We start from the raw sequence: 10,338 nt of genomic DNA on the forward strand, positions 1-10,338 counted from the left end.
CGTATACGTTTTTACCGCCGTCCGGATGGGAAAAGTCACGGACACTTTAAACTGGGTTGTGGCTGACGTGTAATTCACATGCGAGCAAAAAGATGGTGGTCCCTTAGCCTCCATAATGGGCCACTCAGAATTTAATTACGTAGCGAGGCCCATATAACTTGAACGCTGAAAAAAAATATATATAGATAGATTATAAAAAATTAATACTGGGATATATAATTTCTAAAAAAATATTATATTTTAATAAAAAATATCTTATCTTTTGTTTAAAAGCTTAAAAATATTTTTAAAAAAAATCTCTAATTTCTAGTTGGTAGGAATTTGATTTTTTTATATAATTTTTTTTATAAAATTTGAAAATCTTATATGAAAGCTATTTTTTTATTTTTTTCTTTAAAAATTTTATCCAAACTTGAAGTATTTTTTCTTTTTTTTGTTGACACATGTTTCTCCTTTTCTACCTGATTTGATTTTAGTCTCATCTTGAACTCTGTCGAACTTTGTCCCATGTATTCCAATTTTTATAAAGAAAGAGGAAAAAAAATGAAACACGAAATATGATCCAAAGGTGTGCAACTTGGAACCACCGCCTAAGAGAGAACGGTGGTAACTTTTATTAACAGTTGGAAACTAACCCGGAGATACTAAACCCCATCATTCCAACCTCCTATTTTTTTTTTTTTTTTTTAAAAAGAATGAACCCTAATCCTAAGTGAAGCTACTAATTAAAATAGCACCAAGTTTTCTATATCCATCAATCCCTTGTGCCGCACTGTAACCAGTGTCTCCTTATTTCCACAATGTTCCCGGCGAATTATATTTTTGGGGTCAATAGCCTTCCATGGTCTTGCACGGAAGCCCGCGTCAACGGAAAGTCAACCCGAAGTAGAAATCTAGACTTCTACAGTCTTTTTTTTTTTTTCGGTAAACAACTTCTATATTCTTTGTCAATCATCCGTTATGAGCTTTCCGAGCTTCTTCGTTGTTTCACCTCCTTTCCTTGTTCTTGTGCAGAATGTCAGAGTATGGAAGCTTGTCCATTGGGACAACGAATGCTGCATTCGGAATATGCCAATTAAAGAACAAGGAAGATAATAGATTTATATACTTAAAGCATCTTGGAGTAGACATTGAAATTGAAATTGGAAGCAACGGAGAAGTTACCAAGAGAGCAATAATATGGAGAAGAATTAGCATCACTTGCCAGTGGAAGCAAGCTCACCATCTATCTTAACGTACAATTCTAAATGACAGGAGATGCTCTCACATTCCATTCAAACTAAGAGGTCCAGTCTATGATATATTCTAGTCTAATTTCATATAATTCAGGTTGCATCATCAACTAGAGTCGGAAGTCTCGTATATGCTTGTTGCAGATATAGTGGCGAATGATTCCACAACCATTGTTGCATGCTTTTGTTTGGGTCATTAAAGTGGATTCCAGAGCAATTTGGATGGCAATTTGCAGGTCACGTCGCACCACAGGGGGAGTCGTAGCTTGGAGGGTATTGCGTGGTCCGTGGTCGTATCCAATAACAACGGGTTGTCATGGTTGTTACGTGTCAGGTGCAAATAGGATATTAGGTAAGTACGTCAGAAGCATGGATCAATGACTATGGCTCGAGTTTATGGTTGTCAGAACATCATACATGGGAACAAATATAGTTATATAATAAAATGGTTGTAATCCAATGACCGCACCTCTCTGTTAGCAACCAGAATTTGAGTTTTGAATATAATTGATGGATGATGCTTTTTCCACAATCTGATTTTAGATAATTATAGGTATGCGGGTGGATCTTCTCTCCTTTTTATAGAAAATTTTAGTTGACATTGTATAACAAAGTGGTTGTGGTAAGTTTGTGTGTGCTCTTATCGACCATTTTCATTGCCCGTCTCGCCCGGTTGAAATCTTTCGCTTAAAGTCCTAATTGTATTCAGGTAACAATATTTATTTATACAAGAAAATGCCATAATTAAACAATACCACTGGTTATTTTATCATCATTGCCCATTATTTATTATTAATAGCCATTGGCATAAGGCGTTATTAATTTTTTAATCTTTTAAGGGGGACCAGGAAAAAGAACCATCTCCATGATTTCTCAGCTAGTCCGTCTCTTTGAATGTATGCGTACAAATAGAATCTAAAAGAAAAGCGTTTCTTTATTGAGATACTAAATTATAAATTGCATTTCATCTAACATCAATTAATTATGATTAAAAGTTAATTTGTTAACTTCTCACAAACATTTGTCATTCAACTACTCAAAAAAATGTGTGTCGAAGACCAAATAATTATATCTAGTTAGTAAACATGTCTAAAGTACAGACTAATGAATGACGGAAGAGATATCAAGAGGGTTGTTCTGGTAAATAATTCATACCTTTAGTATATATACTTTACATTAATCTTGTAACAGGAGTTCATAGTTTTAAAATCTATGATAAACAATCTAAATTTAAAATTTAAACCATTAAACATGATTTATACTATAAAAGATATCTCGAATTAAATTTTATATATTTAGTGGTCTCTAATTTATGCATTAAGTTGGTACAAAAAAGAATGATATCAATTGCACTAATATTGTAAAATATATGATATAGGATATAAATTAAAAATCTACTTTATAGATCATGATGCACACATCTTGAAACATAGATAGATTTTAATTTACTAGATTTTAATATTTATATTATATCATGTTATTTACATAATATATAATATATATTTATATTATATCATGTTATTTACATAATATATATATATATATATAGGTACCAATATAATACTACAAATATGTTCGAAGATATGATGCAAAACGGCAATATATACCGAAAATCAATACAGTACAAAACTGCATATCGATTTAGTACCAATATGGTGGACCTTCATTTCATGATATACTACCTTCTAACTACTTACTTGCTAAAAACTAATATGAATTGAAGATCTTTAACCTATACAGCCAATTAGTAAAAATTATACATGTTATTTAAATTGTACATTTTTGACCGCTACATGTATAAGCAGGCACAAAAGGAGTCATCCAATATAGCGCACATGCAAGGTCAGTTCCCATACAGTCGCCTGATCCAGAGCAAATGCAATATCAGCCAATTCATTGATGACCTGGTTGCCCTGCAGAATATGTTGGAAGCCCAGAAATTTAGCAATAATTCACAGGAGCCACGTTCACAGTGGTGCTCAGACCTGTACTTGAGCTTATTCTTCTTCATGATTTTTATCACAGCTAATCTCGGCTGTAGAATATGTTGATGCTGGGCATTATTTAGCAAAGGTAGCCACGCGTGCAATATGAACAAAAACGAGGATTTATAATCATGAATTTTGGGAAGGCCTTAGCAGTAGAACTGCAATATAGAATCATCAACAGTATCCTTCATTGTAGTAGTAACAACATAGAATCATAGCCAGGCAAAGATATCCTGCTCTCAAGAATGATCTATGGACACTGGAGAGGCTCTTCAAGTACCAGCTTCAACAGACGAGGAAATTTAACATATCAGAAACCTGGTAGCTCTGAAAATCTTACCGCCGAACATCCACTGTATTTGGCTCACCCACCTTGGAATTGGGGTGTAAATGCACCGTGGTTCAGATGTACGTTCTTCAAGCTCACTGCACTTCAAACAAGAATTTTACTCTCCCGGGTGTTTAACGAGGAAGGTTCCTCCAGACTGACTGGCAATAATATCTCTGGATAGCAAATATAAACATCCCATACCATTGTTCATTATAATCCTGCCAAATATGACGATCTCATAAAGAGAACTTAGATTTTGTGATCCATATATAATTCAACATTGCACAAAGCCTGATTCGATGGATAGCAAAGAGCACATGAATTCAAGGGAAAAAAAGAAACGCAGCCAAAAAAGGATCTCAGCCCTGAGAAGATGACCCAGGTGCACCTGGAGGGTACTGCTGCATTGCAGGTGGTGCAGGTGGAGGTGGGGGTGGAGCCATCATTGACTGGTAAGGAGGATACTGCTGTTGATAAGGTGGCCGTGGCGGGGCCATGTAACCATATGGTGGATAATATTGTGGGTACTGGCTCTGAAGATGTGGCGGCAAGACAGGGTACGCTTGCCCTGAGCTATTCGGAGCTCGCAGCAGTCCCTGCTGCTGTGGCTGCTTCTCTGATCCCCCTTTGTTATCACTCGCTTCCTGAGACGGGACCAGAGCACCCATCCTCTGGGGATCCATCGAGGGGTAGAAGGTTCGCTCCACTGGGGGCGGTGCTGGAATGTTGAAGTAGTGCAGTGGTGGCTGCTGTTGGTCCTGTGTGCCTGGCGGTTGAGGCTGCTGGTTAGTTTGCTGCTGCGATATAACAGCCCTTGGAAGCATCCCTCCAAGCGACATGAGCCCTTGCTTTGTGACATCATCCTCTGGCACCTCTCCCTCTGGTTTGGATGCCTGTGGCTTTCCCCACATCAGCTTCAGACGCAATCCTTTAACGACCAGCTTGTTAACAAGCTCCTCTGCTGCTTTTTCCGCTCCTTCTCTTGTTGTGTATGTCACAAAGGCACATGCTCGTTGGAGCACCATCCTGATTGACTCAATCTCACCATGGGCATAGAAGTGATCCCTCAAATCCTGCTCGGTGATTCGAGCATCAAGGCCCCCAACATACAGGGTCTTTATGCTCTCATCTTCTGGAGGACTCAGAGATGGCATTTCACCTGCCTTGCTTAAAAGCTTCAGAGCGACTGGGTCATTCACTCTACAAAAACGAGATGCCATTATTATGAGAGAACAGCACTTCAATGAAAAAAATGACAATAAAGAAAAAATTTACAAAGTAAGTTTAGAATGACCGAATGAAGAGATGCACAACACTTGCAGAACGACTGAAATCCAGATGCAGATGCTAATATTAGGTCTTTGTTGAGTCAATGCCACCAGAACAATATCTTCAAGCCCACTATAACTCTATCCATAAAATAAATTTGCTTTAAACCCAAAATCTAATAGCGTCAATAAGGCAATGACCAGCTCATTAAAGCTTCATCAATACTTATAGTTTACTGCGTCCCTCATGATACCAAATTTTCAGCATGAACCGAATGGGTACAAAATTACCAGCATTTCTAATTGACCCAGTATTCTTAAATCAGTTCTTTTATTGGGCTCAGTTGGTACTCTTGAAAAATGGATTGCAGAATATTAAGAACTGATGGGCTTGCATGATCTGGTCAATAACCAATATTCTGGCCAAATGTAACATTTTGTTATCATCATAGTGAAAACAAATATCAGGGTGGAAGGACCCAAAAAGCTCAACTAGCATGAGACACCCACGCAGCACTCAAGCTCATAGCAATGTTTATTGTGATGTATCATAGGCATCCACGTAATAAGAAATATGGTGCACATGGAACATATAAGCAAGTATAGAATATGACCTGAATCAAAGATGAGGAACTTAAACACTTGAACATATTATTCAAGGGATGGTAAGGGGATGGGGGATGAAGGTATGCAAAAACCTTCTAATGCAAGAAATTGATTAGAAGCAAATGCTCAAGTTTCATATAACATCTTAAATAGTATCCACTGTTCCTAGAATGTGAGTTAGCACCACGGCTCCATTAATCAACAGATAAACTTTTCAATAGACATTAAAACATGGAAAATAACCTTAATGGCTTGTGCCAGAAGCTTATAGCAGATTCCAAGGCAACCATTGAGCGAATTCAAATAAGATCAAGCTACTAGCACAAGCCAGAAGGTTTATGTGCATCATATTGATCCTCTGATATTTTGTTCTCTCTATTGCATGCTAATTAAACTTACATCCCTTTGATGCTCAGCAGTCATACATACCCATAATACCGATCTTTTATGTTCTGCTGAGATAGTTCCCCAGTAACAGGCATCTCATGCCGATATGGACATTCGGCACCACGTGTGCATTCACCGCGTGCATAAAAGCTACAGACATGTGCCCGATTTCTTTTGTAATATGGTGTCGTCCTTTGAAGCTTTAAAATGGTGTCATTTGGATGAGCCTTTCCATATGAAGACTCATAATCTATGCCAGCTCTAGCCTGCAATAGAAACAGTTAATACAGGTAATTTGTCAACAGATGTCCATTTGCTGCAAATAATGGAATAGGAGAGATGACACTCTGACTTGTCGCTCTAAAAGAAGCATATATGCATACCAGATAAGAGTAGATTGTATATATAACAGATAAGTGGTACCAATTACAGTTAATTTTTATTTATTACCTTGTTATGGTCATAGATATCAAAATAGTTATAAATTCAAATCAGGATATTTTCCTGCTTTCAGGTCAGATCCAGTAGCCATACGTATACGCCCCAGATATGGTACACTTACAAGTTACAACCATAAAAATCATGTCCATCCACATGGAAAATTATCAGATGTGGGTGGGTATGTAGTAGCGCATTGAGCAAATGAATGAGCATAGTGATGTTTCATCTTGACAGCAGTCAACATAGGGTTGAAGGAATAGATAGAGCGCCATTCATTGATTGTACACCACTTTCATCATGCAATTATCCAATTTGGGGTCACTGAGAGCTGTTTGGCATGGAGATCATTAAACTATATATAATACAAACTAACCTCATGAATAAACTGAAAAAATGGCCCAACTTCTCTCATACGGAATAGAACTCTTGAATCTAGAAAAGGAACCCCTAAATCTAGAAGGGAAGATATTAGTGGAAAAAAATCTAACATTCAGTAACATACTTAACCCTTTTATAAAGTGCCTTTTTAAGGACCAAAGTCTTCATTTTAGTTGATTTAATCCTACCTACAGATCTCATTCAAGAAAAGAAAAGTCAAACAGACTAATTAAAGTTTCATTTACATATCCCAAGATAAACAAGTGCACAAATAAGACAACACCTATCATGCTTAATACCTACTAAATCCTTTTGTGATGCAGTGATCCAACACACACACACACACACAAAAAAAAAAAAAAAGCTACGTTAAGTACCTATGGCGCGACAAAAAGAAAAGGAGTAACCACAAAATAAGATAAACACTATCCTAGGGTAGTCTAGAGGATAGACAATAAATTCTAATCAAGACATACCAATCTTAGACATGTGACATGGGTATTCTATCCAACTGTCTAGAAGAATCCAACACTCAAATCTTCTAAAAATCGGACATAGGGACACATCTATAATTTATGTAAGTATGTGCAAATACGTGTTGACGTATGTATATAATAAATAATGAGCTAGAGCTATGCTTCTAAAGTTCATAAAATTTGATAAAATTGTAGCTAATTGTTATGTAAGAATTAAAATTTTTCATTGTATAAAAAAATGCATAATGATGACGGCATTATAAGTTGGGGTATGAATTGCCAAAGAGTGTCATGAAGTGTCTTAAGTGTCCCAAGTGTCCAGCACGTCAAAAAAACCAAAAGAGCGTCGATGTAACACTAAATACATGCTTTGGTATAATCTTGATAGTGATCTACACCTTTTATCTGAAAAGTTGATGAACATTAAAAGAAGTAATAAACAAAAAGAAAACACCGTAGCAGTAAAATGGTGTGTAAGAATGAGATACTAGTTAACAATAAAGTTAGCAAAAAAATAGCTAAAGGCTTTTCACCAACACACCCTGCGGTCATGCTCTTCTGCAAAGTACTCCCTATTCACATCGCTCTTCGGGATAGCATCATTGGAATTGATAGCCAAGGCAGTATCCCGAACCTGAACAGGCAACCCATACTCAAGATCCAAGAGGCAGACCTGGCACACATTTTTCAGCTTACAGCATGTCTGGCAGATCTCCGTCTTTTTGTATCTTGCATCACGACCCGGCCTCCATCTGAAGACTGTAAATGGTCGTGTGCAGATCTTGCACTCCTTGTCATAATCTGCCCTTGTCTGTTAAATCCAAGCATAGAAACTGGAAAAGTCATTACCCACTTCCGCAATGAATAACTCAGTATATGAAACAAAAGATCATCGCACAAGAGACGTCCCATCACCAATCATGTGAGAACAATTATCCACAAGTTTGAGCTTCAAACAATAGAAAGAGTTTCACCCTGTGCAGCTAGAACAAGAATACCACATTCATAGATCAAAAGATGCACATTCTAAGCCGCACAAGCAGAAAGATACAATTAGGATTTTCTCCTTCACACCTAGACCAGTTCTGAGCACTTAAATAAGTCATAGATTAAGATCAAGTCCTGGTCAAGAATTGTAATCCTATGAAAACAAATTTTTGAGAGGTTGAACCTTAAATGGAATAAAAGGACAAAACACTGAGTTTACTCTGACCAGAATTCTACACCCAATTAACCAATACATTCCTTTGTCATTCTAAGTAAGGGAAATCAATTCTGAGAGTTAAAAATAAAATCTAAACGCAGGGGGAAATAAAAGTTTTGGTGAATAAAGAAGTTAAAAGTTATTCTTTTAATTTGTATGACCGATTTAGGGTTTCCACTAGTACCTCTACTTTCCCACTCAAAAAACTATGTGACGATAACCTAAAGCCCTAATCACCACTCCAGATTCAGAAAACCAACTTCGTCCTATATTACTCTTATCTGAGAGAGAAAATTCTTGACAGCTACAAGGGAACCAAACTTAACAGAAGCTAGGAGATTTAAAAAAAAAAAGAAGTAGAGTTTCAATTTCCGTGTATGGTTAGGGTTTCAGCTCGTGTCGATCATTGCAGGCATCTACCATGGGAGAAAGAGCTTCTGACCCAATCACCAATCCTATGAAACAAACCTTGAAGAGATATCAGTTGTATTTAAGAAAAATGAATTATGCTCGATTTTACAGGACCTGGAATTCATAGTCCAAGAAACAAAGCATTCGCTTTTGATAGTAAAATAATGAATGGAAATCATATGTGAGCGTCCAAAAGAAACCCAAACCTAAGCACAAACAACTACATAGGCGTAAAAATTGAGAAAATAATCTTAGGGCTCCTCCTCCTTTGTCTGGAAAGTTTTAGGGCTTCCGCTTGTTCCTTCTTTGCCTTTCTGAAAACACGGCACGAAAAAGTACAACTCAATCACAGATCCAATAGAACAAACTTTTACAGATCTGATCTTTATTCTTTTAAGAGAGAGAGACTCAGATTTCCTAATCCTCCCATGCCTCCTCTCTGCCTAATTAGAACCATTTCTATTACCTGCCTACAAGAACCCCAAATCAGAGATGGAATAAGTAAATTAGGCAGAGTACAAGAAAAGTACGATTTGGTTTCTCGGTATTTTTGTATCCAATGCTAGGATTCCAAACTAAAACCTCGTTCGAATCCTCTTTCGAAGGAAGAGAGTTCGAGAGAGAAGAGAAGAGAAGAGCAGAGGGGATGCTTCGGCATCAAAGAAGACATACCATTCGAACGTAAGGATTGTCGCCGAGGCAGGACTCGCAGATGATGGGAAAGTCGGAGCGCTCCCATCCGTCGGCCTGCGCGTCTCTCAGCAGCCGATGCGCCATTCCCGACGACGCAAGCGAAGAGGGGAGAGAGAGAGAGAGAGAGAGAGAGAGAGAGATCTTCTTAGCAATCCGGCCTAGGTAATAATATATCTTATTATGGGCCAGCGAATTGAAACTTCGATCCGCCCAACAGGCCCAATGATTCGATATGGGCTTGGTGTTCATAACGGGCCACAGAAAATGGGCTTGCAGGCCAGTTCATCTCATTTCTTAACGCTCGTAGAGCTTGGGTGTTGGGGCATGATCTCTACCTACTCAAAAGTTTAGATTTTGTTTTGGATTGAATCTCAGATGGGTTATCCTGAGTCCTACTCCTGAAACACTGTCAAACCTAACATAACGTTCAGCTTGGATGATGCAAAGCAAACCAAGTTTTCCAAGAAAAAAAAAAAAGAAGGTTTTTGAATGAATACCCTTCTGAATATCAAATTTTGCATGAATACCCTTCCAAATTGATATTTATATGTATACCATCGTCAAACACCTATTTTACTATTCTACTCTTTTTTTTTTTGGTGCATATGTACCCATGCCTTCTAACACCTATAAAAAATTAACGATTTTAAATTAAAATGACTAAAATACCCTTAATGAGTAGATGTGTAAAAAGAAACCACCATACTAGGGCCATTTGTGCAAAAATAGTATTTTATGAGGATAAAAAATAAATATAAATTTTATGAGGATATTCATACAAATTTAAATTTTTTTAGAAAGATATACATGTAAAAAAATCTAAAAAAAAATATCAAGCTCTCAATTTCTCCATTTTGTTTATGTATTTGTTTATTGTGTTATCTCTGCCGTAATAGATATGCTTGAATATGAATACATTTTGC

General features: G+C 37.1%; 1 protein-coding gene across 1 annotated transcript; it reads right to left on the reverse strand.

The window, feature by feature from the left end:
* Window positions 1-3,725: 3,725 nt before the first annotated feature.
* LOC103699000 (zinc finger CCCH domain-containing protein 40) lies at window positions 3,726-9,570 on the reverse strand. The gene is made up of 4 exons (XM_039127814.1): window positions 9,395-9,570; window positions 7,649-7,918; window positions 5,855-6,078; window positions 3,726-4,751 (listed from the first exon to the last, which is right to left on the reverse strand). The coding sequence occupies exons 1-4, from the start codon at window positions 9,497-9,499 to the stop codon at window positions 3,911-3,913; spliced, it is 1,440 nt and encodes a 479-aa protein (XP_038983742.1). The 5' UTR covers window positions 9,500-9,570; the 3' UTR covers window positions 3,726-3,910.
* Window positions 9,571-10,338: the final 768 nt, after the last annotated feature.

This window comes from Phoenix dactylifera, chromosome 7 (genome assembly GCF_009389715.1).
Source record: "Phoenix dactylifera cultivar Barhee BC4 chromosome 7, palm_55x_up_171113_PBpolish2nd_filt_p, whole genome shotgun sequence".
Taxonomy (NCBI): domain Eukaryota; kingdom Viridiplantae; phylum Streptophyta; class Magnoliopsida; order Arecales; family Arecaceae; genus Phoenix; species Phoenix dactylifera.